The sequence below is a fragment of the Muscardinus avellanarius genome, assembly GCF_963383645.1.
Source record: "Muscardinus avellanarius genome assembly, chromosome: 13".
In the NCBI taxonomy this organism is placed as follows: domain Eukaryota; kingdom Metazoa; phylum Chordata; class Mammalia; order Rodentia; family Gliridae; genus Muscardinus; species Muscardinus avellanarius.
In genome coordinates, this window is record NC_137799.1 from 54,945,097 (window position 1) to 54,962,096 (window position 17,000).

Genomic DNA, 17,000 nt, shown 5'->3' on the forward strand with positions numbered 1-17,000 from the left:
TTTTGAATCAAGGTCTAAGTTGTCAAGGCTGTCCACGAACCTGCGATCCTCCTGTTTCAGCCACCTAAGTACTAAGATTACAGATATGTGCCACTGTGCTGATCTCGTGTGTGTGTGTGTGTGTGTGTGTGTGTGTGTGTGTGTGTGTGTTACTGGAACCCAGACATTTTGTACCTACCGAACCTGGATCCTCCTGTCTCAGCCTCCCAAATGCTGGGATTACAAGCACGCACCACCACACCTGGTTCTCATTTTTTAAAATTTTGAGACAGAGTCCCTCTAAGTTTCCCAGGCTGGCCTCATACTTCCCATCCTCCTGCCTCAGCTTCCCAAGTAGCTGAGATTATAGGCATGTGCCAACATACTGTACTAAAAACAAAATTATTAAAAGCCAAGTGGGGTGGCTCCTGACTTTGTTGCAGCTCCTTGGAAGGCTGAGGTAGCAGGGTCATTTGAGTTTACCACTTGGAGATGAGCCTGGGCAATTAATTGAGACCTCGACCTTGTCACAAACAAAACAAAAGCATAATGGGGAAGTGTTCTAACACCAAGCTGTACCCTAGAGCCCCTTAAAATTTCAACACGATATTACGTGTGTGTGTGTAATGCTAGGGATTGAATCCAGGAGCACTCTACCACTGAGCAATACCCCTGGCCCCTTTTATATATATTTTGTTTTGAAATAGGGTCTCATGACATTGTTGAGGCTGACCTCAAACTTGTAAATTTCTTGTCTCAGCATCCCAAGTATCAAGATTATAGGCATTTGCCACCATACCCAGCTAATAATATGTGTGTGTGTGTGTGTGTGTGTGTGTGTGTGTGTGTGTTATTGGGGATTGAACCCAGTCCTTTTTATCTTTTATTCAGAAGCAGGGTCTCAAAAAGTTGTTGAGAAGTTTGCTAAGTTGCTGAGGCTGGCTTCGAACAGACGATCCTCCCGTCTCAACCAAGTACTAGAATTACAGGCATGAGACACTACACCTAGCTGTAGCTTTTTTTTTTTTTTTTGATGATGTCCTGTATTAAATTGTGGAAATTTCCTTTTCCTAATTTGTTGACAATTTTTTTAAGTCTATAGACTTAGATAGTACACATTTAAATTTTGTGGGTCAAGAGACAAAAATCAGAAATATTTCCACAGAACTTTTGACAAAATTCAAACCTTTAGATATTGAATTTTGATTTTTTTTTGGTGTGTGAGGTACTGGGAGTGGAACCCAGGGGCTTTTCTACCTCTGGGCTATACTCCCAGACCTAGTTTATACTTTATTTGGAAACAGGGTCTCACTAAGTAGCTGAGGCTGGCTTTGAACCTGTGTGATTCTTTGTCTCAGCCTCCCAAACTCAGGGATTATAAGCGTGCACCACCACACCTGGCTACAGATAATGAATTTTGAATTTCATATTGTTATGGGTAATGTAAACTTATTTTTCCAACATTTAAAATGTAAAACTAAGCTTGTAATCTCAGTACTTGGAAGGCTGAGACTCGAGGATTGCAGGTTCATGGCCAGCTTCAGCTACTTAGTAAGGCCTTCTGCAACTTAGTGAGACCCTTTTTCAAAATAAAAAATAGGCACCATAGCCAAACTATGGAACCAGTCAAGTTGTCCATCACCACATGAATGTACTTGGGAGGCTGAGACAGGAGGATCATAGATTCGAGGACAGCCTCAGCAAATAGTGAGACTCTCATCAACCTAGCAAGACCCTTAAAAAAAAAAAAAAAAGGGTTGGGGTTTGCCTTGGAGGTAGAATGCCATAGGTTCAATTTCCAGTACAAAACCAACCAAACAAACAAAAAACCCCCCAAGCTCTGCTTTCCCCATTCTGTCGGGCCTGGTTCCTCTTGGCCTTCAAGGCAAAACTCCCCAGCCTCAGACCTACTGGACTAGAGACTCTGGGGGTGAAGGCGACAATTTATTTGGTTTTATCAAGCCAGGTGGTTCTTAAGATTCTAGAGGCACACCGCTAAGGCACCTTTATTAGCGCCCGGGAAGCAATGGAGCACCCCTGTGAGCAGTAAAGGCTCTGCTTAGCTTCTTTGTTCTGAAGGCGCAGGGCTGAGCGTGAGGGCAATCCTAACAGAAACCTGAAGCCCAAGGCGCGAATTTCCATAGAAAGACCTGGAAATGTTATTCAAGGCCAGGCTTTGGGCCGAGGCGGGAGCATTTCCATAAGAAGGGAACCATCCTAGGCATAAAATGTATTGCTTCAACGTGAGTTTTCAGGCCCTTGGCACTTGCGCCCCTGAACTTTGCTCTCTTACGAACCAACCTGCTTTCCGAAGCCGTCCATCACGTCCTCCATCTTTCTTCCAGGGTCAGTGGGAACATCTGTCTTGGCCCAGCCAGGTGAGGCGCTGGGAGCTTCCTGACCTCACAGACGGCCAGTGTGACATCACGGACACCCCGAGGCACGCCCGCCGGCTCTGAAGCCGTCACAGAGCACCCGGGGTGCTGGGCCGGGCGGCGCTGCAGGTGCCTGGGTCCGGGCGGCAGAGGCCGGGTCGGCGGCCGGCACAGGACGAGGTCACCCGGGCTGGCGCGCTGTCCATGCTCGGTGCTGCTCACTCGCTCAGAGCAAACGTCAGGAAGGGAAGAGAAGGCAGGGCTTCGCAAAGGGCCGCTTAAATTGTCTTTGGAGCAAGTTTTCAGATCATCTGCCCAGGCCCTCTAGACTTGGCCCGTCCCCGCCAAGCGGTTGGGGTCCACGAGGAGGCTGCTGCTGGAGATGCTCTGAGCGGACCAGCCCTCAGGATGTCCCCACTGAAGAAGAAGTGCATCTGCGAACTGTGCTCCTGCGGGTAAGGTGGCCCGCTAGGGCGAGGCTGGGGGCAAGGCCTCTTTGCTGGAAGGTAGGCCAGGCCTCACCTGTTAACTAAGGAGGCAGCATCACAGTGACTCCGTCCATCCGTCAACTTATTTGGCTGCATTGTTTTTAACACACAGCACACGTTTAACACAGGAAAGTTTAACCAATCTTTGGGAACGTGGCTGGTTCTCAGGCTTCCTCCTGTGTTCTTTCATATTTGAGCAACAGGTTGAGAGTGGGCGTGGCCCTGGCCCTGAATACATTTACTCCCTTCCCAGACTAAAAGTGTCAGACAAGCCAGGTTTGGTGGCCCACACTTGCAATCCCAGCATTTGGGAGACTGAGATAGGATAAAAAATAGGGCCGAGGGTATAGCTCAGAGGTAGAAAGAATGCCCCTGGGTTCCATCCCCAGCACTACACACAGGAAAAAAGTCTAAGTTGTGGGTAGCCTTAAGTTGCTGAGGCTGACTTAAAACCTGTGATCCTCCTGTCTCAGCCTCCCAAGTGCTGGGATTACAAGTGTGCACCACCATGCCCAGCTTCTTTGCAATTCTTAGTTGGTTCCTTTTTATTCCCATTGTAATTTCCCTGGTTCTCTTATTTTTGTTTGGAAACTGACCCTAATGTACTTTTAAAGTTTTCTCTATGGTTTCCTTATATGCAACCATTCCTCAAATTGGATGGGGCTTTTGGCATCCCTTGAGCCCTCTCTGTTCCTTATTCTTGTTTTCCACTCAAGTGTCCTTTCCTCTTGCCTCCTGATTTTTTTTAAGGTGGTTTTTGTGGAAGGTAACTGGGAATCGGATCCAAGGACATTTTTTTTTTTTTTTGTGGTACTGGAGGTGGAATCCAGGGGCTTTCTACCTCCAGGCTATACTCCTAGGCCTATTTTTATATTTTATTTGGAAACAGGGTCTCACTAAGTTGCGGAGAGCCTCACTAAGTAGCTGAGGGTGGCTTCGAACCTGTGCAATCCTCCTCTGTCTTAGCCTCCCAAATACTGGGATTAGAAGTGTGCGCCACCACGCCTGGCTTCCAAGGGCATTCTACCACCAAGCTAAACTGCAGGTCTTTTTATTTTGAAACAGGGTGTCATTAAATTGCTGAGGCTGGCCTTGTACCTGCAACCCTCCTGTGTTTCTCAGTATTAGGATTGTAGGTGTGTGCCACCATGCCCAGCCCTCCTGATCTTTGGGGACCTGCTTCAGTTGCAAGTCTCCCATTAACCCAGCCCTGTTGCTCCTCGTAAGAGAGGAGGATCCCTGTTTCCTATGCTTTTGTTGCCTGGCTATTGTCTGCATACTTCTTATCCCCTATTGATGGGAAAGCAAAGACCATTTTTTGTGTGTGTTTGTGTTGTGTAATACTGACACATTATTCTCTGTATGGAGGTCAAAACATCAACTTGAGTGGATGGAGCTTTTGCTTGTGAAGGTGATACTATGCTGCAGTGGGTTAGGGTTGCAAGTTTTAGGTCTACAGTAGTGCTGTTGTTACATGTGGCAATTTTGTTTCACTGAGTTACAGTGAAATCAGAACTTTAGTTCCTCAGTTGTGTTCACCGTATTTCAAATGTTCAAAAACCATGTGAAGCTGGACGTGGTGGCACATGCCTGTAATCCTAGTACTTGGAAGATGGAGACAGAAGAATCAGGTTCAAAGCTGGCCTTGGCAAATTCACGAGACTGTTTTGAAATTAAAAAAGACTGTGGTTTTAGCTCATGGCAGAGCATCTCTGGGTTCAATCCCTAGTAGTAACACACACGCCCAGTCATGTGAGTCCAGTGGCTATCATACTGGACCGAAAGAGATGGAACATTTCTGTAATTGAGGAAAGTTCTATTGAACAATACTGCTCTTGAATCTCATTATTTGAAAGTCTTCATTTTCCCTATCCCCACTCCAATTAAATCTGCTCAGAGGCAAAATTCCAATGAGGTATTTTGTAGGCACTCTTTAAAAAAATTTTTTTTTTGTGGTACTGAAGATGAAACCTATGGACCTCTATCTCTGGTCTTTACCTCCAGACCTATTTTATTTTTTTTGGTAACAGGGTCTCACTAGGTTGTTGAGAGCCTCACTAAGTGGCTGAGGCTTGCTTTGAACCCGTGATCCTCCTGTCTCAGCCTCCCAAGTACTGGGTTTAAAGTGTGTGTCACCTCACTGGGTTCTGTAGACGTTCAGGCTACAGAAGTCTAGGATTTTTAACTTCTTCAGTCTGAGATTATAGGAAAAACTGAGCAGAAGTCTGAAGGATAGGCATGTGTGAAGAAGAAATCACTTGTTGTGGAGAGAGGCCTTCGGGGAGGGAGTGGGACCTCTCAGTCATTCCATCTCTCTGGGCTTTGATTCCTTTATGAATATATATGTATGTATTTATGGTACTGGGATTGAACTCAGGCCCTCATACTTGCAGGCTAGTGGTCTGCCACTTAGCTACATTATCAGCTCTTACCCCACTTAAAAAAAACCAAACAAAACCTAGATCTGGGCGTGGTGGTGCACACTTGTAATCCCAGCATTTGGGAGGCTGAGGCAGAAGGATCAAGGTTCACGAACAGCCTCAACTATTTATGCCCTTTACAACTAAGTGAGACTGTTTCAAAACAAGGAATATTGGAGGTACAATGCCCCTGGGTTCCATCCCCAGTACTGTGACCTCCCCCCAAAAAACAGGGCTGGGGGTGTAGCTCAGAGGTAGAATGCCCCTGGGTTCCACACCCAGTACCAAAAAAAAAAAAATGAGATTTGTGAAGAATCAAGGCTGCTAGGGAGAGAGGGAAGCCTACACCCACCCTCAGCCCTTAGATTTTGAGTAAAAATTTCTTTAGTACGTCTTCAGCTGTAGATTTTTTCAGCGCTATGGATCAACTGTAGCTCATGAGAACACAGTAATTGTACTTGCTAATGAGGAGGCTCTGGGGATGCTCCGAGGGCTGGATAAGAAGGCTTCCATCTGCAAGAGTCCTTGTCTTTTGGGGACCAGTCTCCAATCAGCAGGAGGAAGTTCTTATATTTGGCCACAAGATGTCAGCCCTCTCCTGACCAACTCTCTCCCTGATGGTTCAACCAGACAGCCTAAGTGGAAAACAAAACCTTTGGGGTTCTGGGTTTTCCTGAGATTTTTTCTGAGTTTTATTTTAACTTTTTTTTTTTTTTTTTTGTGGTACTGGGGTTCCTGGAAACCTTTCTACCTCCGGGATACACTCCCAGACCCATTTTTGTTTTATATTTTTTAAAATTGGAAACAGGGTCTCTTAAACCAGCGTGGCTGGCTTTGAACCTGCTTGGTCCTCCTGTCTCTGCCTCCCAAGCGCAGGGATTACCCAGCAGAGCTCAGGAAGGTGGTATGACTTGAGGAATAGGTCACAGATTACTAAGTGTGTGTGTGGGTTTCTTGCCAGGTGTGGTAGCACACACTCATAATCCCAGTACTTGGGAGACTGAGACGAGAGGATCGCAGGTTCACAGCCAGCCTCAGCTACCTAGTGAAGCCTTCCACAACTTAGTGAGACCCTGTTTCAAAATAAAGAATAAAAAATAGGGCCAGGAGTGTAGCTCGGAGGTAGAATGTCCCTGGGTTCCATCTCCAGCACTGTAAAACAACACCACCAGCAACAATACAACAAAGTGAGGGGGTTTATAATATCTGAACCTAAAGATTTCAATTGCTTAGAAAACACTTTAGTGGGCTTTACTGGTTTAAGAAAACCAGACACATTTCACTGTATCAAACTGCATGGTCTCTCTCTACACCACTTTCCATTCTCTTCCTTGAAAAGGAAAAACCTGGCAATTGGAATAGAAAAGGAACAATCTTGCAATTGGAATATCATCACAAAATTTCATCTCCTTTTAATAAAATTATTATCAAATAAAACATTCATATGTTGTAGAAATATAGTAACTAACATCAGTTTTTTTTTTTTTTGTGTGTGTGGTTCTGGGGATTGAACTTGTGGGCATTCAACCTCTGAACTACACTCTCAGCCCTATTTTTTATTCTTTATTTTGAAATAAGGCCTCATTAAGTTGTGAAGGGCCTCCCTAAATTGCTGAGGCTGGCTGAGAACCTGTGATCCTCCTGTCTCAGCCTCCCAAGTACTGGGATTACAAGCATGTTCCACCATGCCCAGTTCTTCTTTTTTTTTTTAATTTTGAAAGGTTGTCAATAAATTCCTAAGGGCCTTACTAAGTAGCTGAGGATGGCCACGAACTGTGATCCTCCCGTCTCAGCCTCCCAAATACTGGGATTACAAGTCCACTGGGACTGTTGTTTTGAGTGGAGGGACCCCACATTTGTATAGGAGAAGCTAATACTTCCAGTTACATCTGAATATCTCCAGCATTTCCTGTTATTGAAAAAAAATGCCACAGTTGTACATAAGTATACCATCTTATACTTCTATAGTGCTTTGAAATTTTCAAAAGTGTTTTTTATACCTTATCATACTGGGGTCCATCAACATGGGAGGTGTTGCTTACTTTGGAAATGTCAGTCTTTGATTTTAGCCTGTTTTCCGTTTACTGAACTGTTCTTTCCCTGACACTAGTGGTGTCAGTAGATAAAGTAAAATGTTAATCAGCTTTTTAAAGCTACAAGGGATTTTAGTGGTCTCTACCTTTTTTTACAGAGAAGGAAATGGAAGTACTGGGCTTAATTTTAACAAAAGGGAACACAGTTTGTTAACTTTTAGGCACAATATAGGTCACTTTAATTTTACTTATCTTTTACTGTGTATCAGACACTGCTACATGTTGCAATTTACTGTTGTCTATTTTCAAGTGGCACTGGGAGATTTTTCACTACAGATTACAATAGGAAGGCTCCTTCCAATTGAGAAATATTATCTGATGTAAAAGATAAAAATAATTCTAAAAGCTTTTTTAGTAAAGTAGTAGAAAAATCTCTCTTGAGATTAAAATGTGGTAACATTACTTTTTATAAATTCTGGTAAAAGATAGTTGTTAATGGAGGGATTGACGTAGCTTGCTTTTATATTTGATTATTTTATGGCTTACAGTGCACCATTTAAAAGATTTTGTGCAATCTTGCAGGAAATTCCAGGACTGGTTAGTGTATCATGAAATATTTATGTAGCATTGGTAGTATATACAGCATTTCATAAAAAGGTAGTCCCATAGAGGGCTCAAGAATTGCTGCAAAGGATGTGGATTCGGCCTTTTCACAGTGCTTTGGGAGGAAGGTGATCCCTGGGGCAGCCGTGTATCTGCAACTTAAATCAGTTATGTTAACCAGGGAGGAACTTGTTATTTTAATTTTGGAAAATATTTTCTTCACATTGATGGAAATTTCCTTAACCTTAGATTTTATTTTCTTTGAGTCTCTGTTACAAATTAAGAGGAAGGAAAAAAAAAATTGAGGACCTGGTTTGATATTACATATTTCAAGAAGAATTCTTGTTTTAATTTAAATAATATTTACTTCATAAATTCTGATGAAGAAAAAAGACAAAGAACAGCCTTTCACAGATATTTGCTGCTGATTTTTTGTCTTCAACAGAATCCAGAGAGAGAAGCCAACAAAAGACCAGCTCTTTTTACTTTAACACTGAATTATTTTTACTGTGCATTTTATGTACTTTTCCTGTTAAGCTATGTTATATTCTCTTTGATTCTAAAACCCAAAAGGGCCATACTTTTTAATGGTTAATTGTTTGTATATACCTTTCATCTTAAAAAATGACTGTCACTGTATATAATTTGTCAAATTTCAGATATTGAAATTATAGAGTACATATTTGTAGTAATTCAAATTGCTGCATTAAAATGATGTATTCCATCTTGCATTCTGCAAATGGATTGATGTAGAGTATGCTTTTTCTTTTTCTTTTCTTTTCTTTTTTTTTTTTTTTGGTGGTACTGGGGGTGGAACCCAGAGGCCTTCTACCTCTGGGCTATACTCCCAGACCTATTTTATGTTTTTATTTGGAAACAGGGTCTCACTAAGTTGCTGAGAGCCTCACTAAGGTAGCTGAGGCTGGCTTCGCACCTGTGCAATCCTCCTGTCTCAGCCTCCCAAGCGCGGGGATTACAAGCGTGCGCCACCATGCCCGGCTAGAGTATGCTTTTTCTAATTCCATTCTGAGCAGGCAGTTTTAAGTACCATTCCCTCCACTGATAATAAAATGTTTGACTGGCCTTCAAGTGACTTATGGTTTCTTTGAGAGGATGACACATTTCCTGGGGGAAGGGGAACAGCTAACTTTCAAATGAATGAGAATAAAATAAGTGATGGAGAAGATGTATGACTACAATGTACCAATAATAATGATAAAAAGGCAGCCAGGCATGGTGATGCATACTTGTAATCCCAGCATTTGGGAGGCGGAGGCAGGAGGATTGCAGTTCAAGGACAGCCTCAGCTACTACTTAGGCTCTTTGCAACTCAGTGAGATCTTGTTTCAAAGTAAAGAATAAAAAAATAGGGCTGGGGGTATAGTTCCGAGGTAGACTGCCCCCTGGGTTCCATCTCCAATATTGAAAAAAAAATTTTTTTTGATGGTGGACTTCAGAGGTGGGAGAGGCCACTTTATGATGAGGGGGCCAGGGCCTGTGGAAGGGGAGCGGCTTTCTGGGGTGATGAGGGAAGTGGAGCTGGAATCGGAATCCTTGGTCTTGGACCCTGGCTCTGCCCACCTGTGTGGGCTCCTGCTCGCAGTTATTTCTGTATGACAAGGGTAAAGATGGTGTGTTATTCTGAGGTGAGGTGGAGAGGAGACAGGCCCTGAAGGAGAGGTTATGGGGGTGGGCAACACCAGCTGCAGAGGCAGGGGAGACATCTGAGCCCAGGGCCTTGGAGGAGACACTAGGCCTCTGTGCAGGCGCCAGCCGTAAACACCTAAGTGTGAAGTCAGCGGGGAATAGCATGGACAGCAGCCTTCTCCCTAGGAGAAATCTTAAAGAGACCATTGTTTCTTTTTCTGTTGAAACATCCAATATCCAAATTAGGTCAACCTTAAATCTGTTATGCTTTAGATCTTCTGAGTAGATTTACAGATTGCTAATATTTCTTTAAAGATATTTCATTTCATTTGTAATCACTACTGCTTCTCTTTCTCTTTCTTTCTTTCTTTCTTTCTTTCTTTCTTTCTTTCTTTCTTTCTTTCTTTCTTTCTTTCTTTCTTTTTCTTTTTCTTTCTAGCACTGGGGATGGAACCCAGGGACATTCTATCACTGAGCTACACCCCCAGCCCTATTCTTTATTCTTTATTTGAAGCAGGGTCTCACTGAGTTGCAAAGGGCCTAAGTAGCTGAGGCTGGCCATAAACCCAGACCCTTCTGTCTCAGCTTCCCAAATGCTGGAATTACAAGTGTATGCGACCACTCCCGACTTCTGCTTCTTCCTCCCACCCCCCCTTCTTCTTCTCTGTCTTCAGATTGAGCCTGGGAGTGTTCTGCCTCTGAGCTACACCACTAGCTTAACCCTTTTTATTTTTAATTAACTAATGGTACTAGGGATTGGACCCAGGGGCATTCTACCTCTGAGCTCAGAGGTCCAGCCTCTGTGCCGCCTGGTGTGTTGGGTTGCCTAGGTTCACAGTGAGGATTTGACTCCTCCCTGCCTCAGTGTGCCCATCTGTAAGGTGGAGACAGTAGGGGAGCCTACCTCATAGGATTGTTGTGATGACTGAGTCAATCTTAAGTATTAAACAAATAGAACAATGCCTGCTATACACAGTAAGGCAGAGATAGGTGTTATTAAATACATGTAAATAAAAGTGTGAGTCTCTGTTCTGGGCAGTGAAGCCTAGGAGGGGTAAGTAAGGTTTCTGCCCTCTGGAGAATTTGTACTTTAGGTAAGAGAGAGTTAAGTTCATTTACTAAGGAGCAGAGAGTGGGAAATGCTCCACAGAGAATTAACCTTGGGAGAGGTACTTTGTACATGGGGGGCTGGATTAAATTTGGATGATAAACTGGGTACATACCTGTAATCTTAGTACTTGGGAGGCTGAGACAGGAGGACTGCAGGTTCGAGGACAGCTTCAGCAAGCTGTGAGAGTCTCATCAACTTTGCAAGACACTGTTTCAAAATAAAAATAAAAGTAGAGCCAGAAATGTAAAAATGTAGAATGCTCCTGAATTCAATCCCAGCATCACCCACCAGGAAATAAAACAAAAACAAACCTTTGCCCCCCAAATGGAGAGGTTAAGGATTGTGTTCAAAGATGTAATTTCTTTGCATATTGGCATGCCCTCTGCCCTCTTGGGGTGGCTGTACTTGAATCTAACAATTATTATACTTGAGTTCAGACTGACATCAACAAAAATCGTCTGTTCAGATCAGATCAGTCTTGACGACATGGCTCTGGGGATGGAGGGTACCCTCCTTGAGGTGCGCAGTCCGCCACTTCTGTTTAAAAAACTGGCTTGTTCGCCGGGCGTGGTGGCGCACGCTTGTAATCCCCGCGCTTGGGAGGCGGAGACAGGAGGATTGCACAGGTTCCAAGCCAGATGCGCTGGCTTAAGAGACCCTGTTTCCAAAAATAAAATAGGTCTGTGAGTGTAGCCCAGAGGTAGAAGGGCTTCCAGGAACTCCAGTACCACCACAAAAACAAAACAAAACAAAACAACAACAACAAAACACCAAAAAACCAAAAACAAAATTTTATTTTATTTTATTTATGTTATTTTTTTTAATTTTATTTTTTATTGGTGCACTGTATTCATACATCATAGTGGGATACAAACTTTTGTAGACATACATGCACACATCGCCCAGTCAGCCACCACCCGATCCCCACCCCATTCTCTCCCCATCCCTCCCTCCCATGCTTGGCTTAGTGGTTGACATCTAGTATTATAGCAATTTATCCAAAATTAAAAATGATAATCTCACATAACAGTTTCATTTGTCTGATACCAAGCTTTTGATGACTTAAAGATAACATTTCAATATTTCTTTTTGCTTTCTTTCTTACCAGAGAATTTTTTTTCTATTTTTTTAGGTGAAGCTATCATATATTTATATATTTATTTTTCAGAAAAAAAATCTATCCTAATATGGAATATGGATTCTAGATACCCAAGACGATCTTGAAAAAGAACAAAGCTAGAAGATATATATTTTCTCATTTCAAACCATATAAAGCTACAATAATTGAAACAGTGTAGTACTATTCTAAAGGCAGATATATAAACCATTGGAGTTAAATAAAAGCCTAGAGCTAAATTCTTCCCTATATTGTCAAGTTATTTTTGACAAGGTTTCCATGAACATTTGGTGGTGGAAATAATAATCTTTTAACTAAATATTGTTGAAACATAATAATTACATGGAAAAGAATAAAGTTGGACCCTTACCTAATCCCATATACAAATATTAACTCAAAATAGATAAAAGACCTAAATATAAATCTTAAGACTATAAACTTTTAGGAGAAAATCTGGGTCATAAAACCTCACAACATTGAAATTGGCAGTGACTTCTTGGATATGATTTCAATGGCACAGGCAACAGAAGAGTATACAAACTCCCTAAAAAATAAAAAAAAATTGTATATCCAAAGACAATGTAAACAGAGTTAACAGTTACTAATAGAATGGGATAAAATATTTCCAAATGCTATATCTGAAGGTATATTAATATTCCAACTAGAAATCCTAAAAATTAACAACAATAAAGGCAAACAATACAATTTAGAGATAGGTAAAAGACTAACATAAGTAACGAATCTCCACAGATAACCAATCTTAGTTGTCTGTTGGATGGAAAATCTTGTTTCTCTGGTTCTGGTGTGTGTTACCTATTTCTTCTTTGTAGTTAATCTCTTTGAGTATTTTCTCTAGTGCTGGTTTTGAAGACATAAATTCCTTCAGTTTCTGTTTGCCATGGAAGCTTCTTATTTTTCCATCTAATTGGATAGAAAGTTTTGCCGGGTAGAAAATTTTTGGCTGGAAGTTGTTTTCTTTCAGAGTTTGGAATATGTTACTCCAAGCCCTTCTGGCTCTCATGACTTGGTTTGGGAAGTCTGGAGTGATTCTAATTGGTTTGCCTCTGAATGTCACTTGGCCCTTTGTTTTTGTTGCCTTTAAGATTCTCTGCTTGGCTTCCACATTGGTCATTTTGACAATTATGTGGCGTGGGGATCCTCTTCTCCGATCCTGTCTAAAGGGAGTTCTATAAGTTTCCTGGACCTGTGTATCAACCTCTTGCTCTATGTTTGGAAAATTTTCTGCTATTACTTCCTTGAAGAGATTGTTGATCCCTTTGGTATCACCTTCTTTTCCCTCCTCTATTCCAATTATTCTTAGGTTAGCTCTCTTAAAATGAGCCCATATTTCTTCAATGTCAGATTCCTGCTGTCGGATATTTTTTCCTAGATTAGAAACTATGCGTTCATTTTTGGAATGATCATCTTCTAAGAGTGAGATTCTGTTCTCCATGTGGTCTAATCGGTTGTTTGTGCTTTGAATTGAGGCCTTTACTTCATTGATTGCATCCTTTATCTCTTTTTGGCTCTCTCTGAGTTCTTTTCAAAGCACCTCTATTATTTCTACAGTTATTTTCCTGATTTGATCTTCTAGAAATCTCTGATTTTCTGTTTTATCGGGTTCTGATGTTGTGGGGTTGTGGGCATTCATTGCTCCAGTATTATTCCTCTTTCCCATGATTTCGGAAGTTTGTGCCTTCTCTGGGTTCTTCCCTTGGGTCACTATGACTTCATTTAAGGTGTTCTGGATCTCGAGTCTGTAGTATCTCAGACCCCACTACTCCTTTACTGGGTTGTATCACAGAGTCTCCGACCCAGGGAGTCGGTAGAGGCTGCTTTAAACTATGGGGGGTGCCAGGTTGCACGTTCTCCTATGGTGTGATATCTCTGCCACCGCCCCTCCCCCACTGGGTCAAGTCCCAGGAAGTACAGTACTGGGATTTCTCCTCTGTGGCCCGCAATTTGACTCACTGTTCTTGAGTACGCAGATGTAGCTGTACTGGATTCGGTGAATTCTCTGCTGCTGCCGCTGGTGGCAATATGGCGCCGCTGCTACGCCCTCGGCCGTAAGCTGGCGTATTTCTTCTTGGTTTTGATTTCCACTCTGAATCCCTGTAGCTTGTGCTGAGCTCAGCCACTGGGAGCTTTAGATTTTACCTGCGGCGAGAAATCCCGCCTGGCTGTTCCACAGCGGCTCACCTTGGCTTGCTGTAGCCGTCCGGGGAAGTTGCCGCTGCCACCGGCAGTATGGTGCTGCTGCCGAGTCCTCGGGCCTGAGGCCGGTGTATCTCCTCTGTGGCTCTGAGCTCTGTTCTCAGTCTGCTTTCTCTCTGGAGCTTGGTGATTTTTTTTGTTTCTCTGGTGATGGTGTTTTCTGGCTATGAAAGGCGCTGATTTTGTGGTAATGGAGATTGGTTGTTACCGGGGCTCTTAAGCCCCGCTTTTCTCGGTCGCCATCTTCCCGGAAGTCCAGAATAATCCAAAAACAAAATTTGAAAAACACCAAAAAACCAAAAAAATACAAATGAAATGAAATATCTTCAAAATAACCTTAATGTTTCTACAATTGCTTCTCTATAAGGAAAGGTTAATGTTTCTAAGTGGCTATCAAGTTAACCACTTAGCCAAATACATCCTTATGTTTTAAATATTCAGATATCTCAAAGTCTCTAGTACTAATGTTAACAAATTAAGTTTGTAATGTACAGGATCTGTTAAGCTCCTGCCTATTCTGGTCAATCACTTAATTTTAGAAACGTTATCCTTTACATGATGATTATTTTTAAAAGTCACAATCTTTATAACAATTTTCTTTTTCAAATATAATGCATTTCTGCCCTGTTCTCCAAATAAAGAAAATCCACATGAAATCTATGAAGAACACAAAATGAAAAGCAAAGAATTAACTGGAAACCTTATTCTTCTATCCTACTTGAATTGAAAGAGCAGTGGGAGGGCAGGGAAAGAATTGGGGGATGGTTAGAACTTTTTGATTCCAGTCCTGAGTTGGACTTAGAAGCTTTGTGGACTTGTTCAAGTCCATTAACATCTCTGAACTCTTAAACATAGTGATCTTCAAGCCAAGCATGATGGTACTGCCCTTAATCCCAGTACTTGGGCGTTTGGGAGGCTGAGACGAGTATTGCAGGTTTGAGGGCAGGCTCAGCAACTTAGTGAGACCCTGTTTCTAAATAAAATATAGGGCTGCGAGTATAGCTTAGACATAGAACACCCCTGGGTTCAGTCCTCAGATGGACAGACAGACTCACACACGAAATGATCTTTAGACAATGAGGTAGTCCCTATTTTCTACAGTGGCGTTTTTTATTTTTATTTTTGGTACTGAGGGTGGAACCCAGGGGCTTGTCTCTGGGCTAGACTCCCAGACCTATTTTATACTTTATTTGGAAACAGGGTCTCACTAAGTTGCTGAGAGCCTCACTAAGTAGCTGAGGCTGGCTTCGAACCTGTGCGATCCTCCTGTCTCAGCCTCCCAAATGCTGGGATTGCAAGCATGTGCTACCACGCCCGGTTTACCATAGTGTTTTTCTAGGCTCAGAATTTCAATTCTTAGTTGTGCGTGGTGGCACACGCTCATAGTCCCCGCTCTTGGGAGGCGGAGACAGGAGGATTGCGCAGGTTCCAAGCCAGCTGTGCTGGCTTAAGAGACCCTGTTTCCAAATTAAAAAAAAAAAAAAAAAGTATAAAATAGGTCTGGGAGTGTAGCCCAGAGGTAGAAGGGTTTTCAGGAACCCCAGTACCACACACACACACACACACACACACACACACACACACACACACACACAATTCCATCCTAGGGCTCTGAAGGATGGGAACCTCTGCAGAGTTTTTCTGGAGCCTGTGTGGGTGACCTTAAAGAAGAAAAAGGAAGGACCAAGCTGAAAATGGACTGATGTTTTCCTGGCTTTTCTAGAAATGGTTTAATGGCAAGTTAGAATGTATGTCTTTTACACCAGGTGTGGTGATGCACACTTGTAATCCCAGCATTTGGGAGGCTGAGACAGGAGGATCCGGGTTCATAAACAGCCTCAGCTACTTAGGCCCTTTGCAACTCAGTGAGACCCTTTTTCAAAATAAAGAATAAAAATCGGGCTGGGGTGTAGCTCAGAGGTAGAATGCCCCTGGGTTCCATCCTCGGTACCACAAAAAAAAAAAAAAAAAAAAAAAGAGAAAAAAAAGAAAAAAAAGAAAAAGAATGTATGTCCTTCTCAAGCCTCGTGGACTCTTGGGGCATGTCCGATTCATTTTCATCAGAACACTCTGACTTCCTCTGGCACATCGGCATCTGTGGGCGCCTCACCTCAGCCCAAACCTTACTACTTCTCATTGCAGGTGACTCAAGAGGTTAAGTAGACTTCAGTGTACTGTTTGCGGATTCCATGGGAAAAAGGGCCTGGTTGAGTGGGCCAGTGATGTGGTTCCTCTGGCATGCAGGGTCCTTCCTGTGGTCCAATTAGCTGAGCTCTGGGAGGCATGGGGTTTCATAATACCAGCCAGGCTGCTGGAGGAGGGCACTGTTTTGTGTAATACAGGTATGGGGAGGAGAAAAGTGATTAAAAGAGGAAGCAATTGGCCTTCTGAAGACTCTTGCCAAGATATCCTTGTAGATAAAGTTAGTGAAAGATGGGTTGGATGATAGTATAATTATGTGGATTCCCAGCTCATTGAACAACAGGCCCAAAGAGTGTTGATGGCTTTTTGCCTACTTGGAACAATATCTTTAGAATCATGCCATAGCACTCCTTCCTCAGCCTTGTCTTGTTCAACATTTTCTTTTTTTGTCAAAACTTGGATGAAGACATGGAAGGAGTCCTTATCAAATCTACTGAAAACACCAAACAGAAGTATGACAGATAACAGAATTGAGATTCAAAATTATCTTGACAGGCTGGAATGCTGGGCCAAAACCAAGCTGAAAGTTAGCAAGGGTCAACATGTAGTTCTATGTTTGGGATGAAAAATCAATTACATATATTCATAATGTGGGAGGTTTGTCTTGGCCATAGTTTGTGAAGAGATCTTTGAGTTTTTACTTAACCACAAGTTTAATATGATCTTATGGTATATGTGGCAGTGAAGAAGCATGAACTCAGTTTTTGGCTAAATGGAAATAGGGTGTCCAGGTCAGCTGATGTAATTACTTTATTAGACTTTGGCCTGGTTAGCCACTTGATTTTTTTTTTTTAAATACCAGCAGGTGACT

At 42.5% G+C, this 17,000-nt stretch overlaps 1 protein-coding gene across 1 annotated transcript in view; it reads left to right on the forward strand.

The window, feature by feature from the left end:
- Nucleotides 1-2,708: 2,708 nt before the first annotated feature.
- The window catches only part of SAXO1 (stabilizer of axonemal microtubules 1), a gene marked incomplete at its 3' end in the record, with an annotated part of 138,312 nt that continues 124,020 nt past the window's right edge, over nt 2,709-17,000 (forward strand). Inside the window, exon 1 of the mRNA XM_080709564.1 lies at nt 2,709-2,809. Within this exon, the coding sequence (XP_080565690.1) occupies nt 2,763-2,809 (47 nt within the window). The 5' untranslated portion in view covers nt 2,709-2,762. The remainder of the gene's footprint in view (nt 2,810-17,000) is intronic.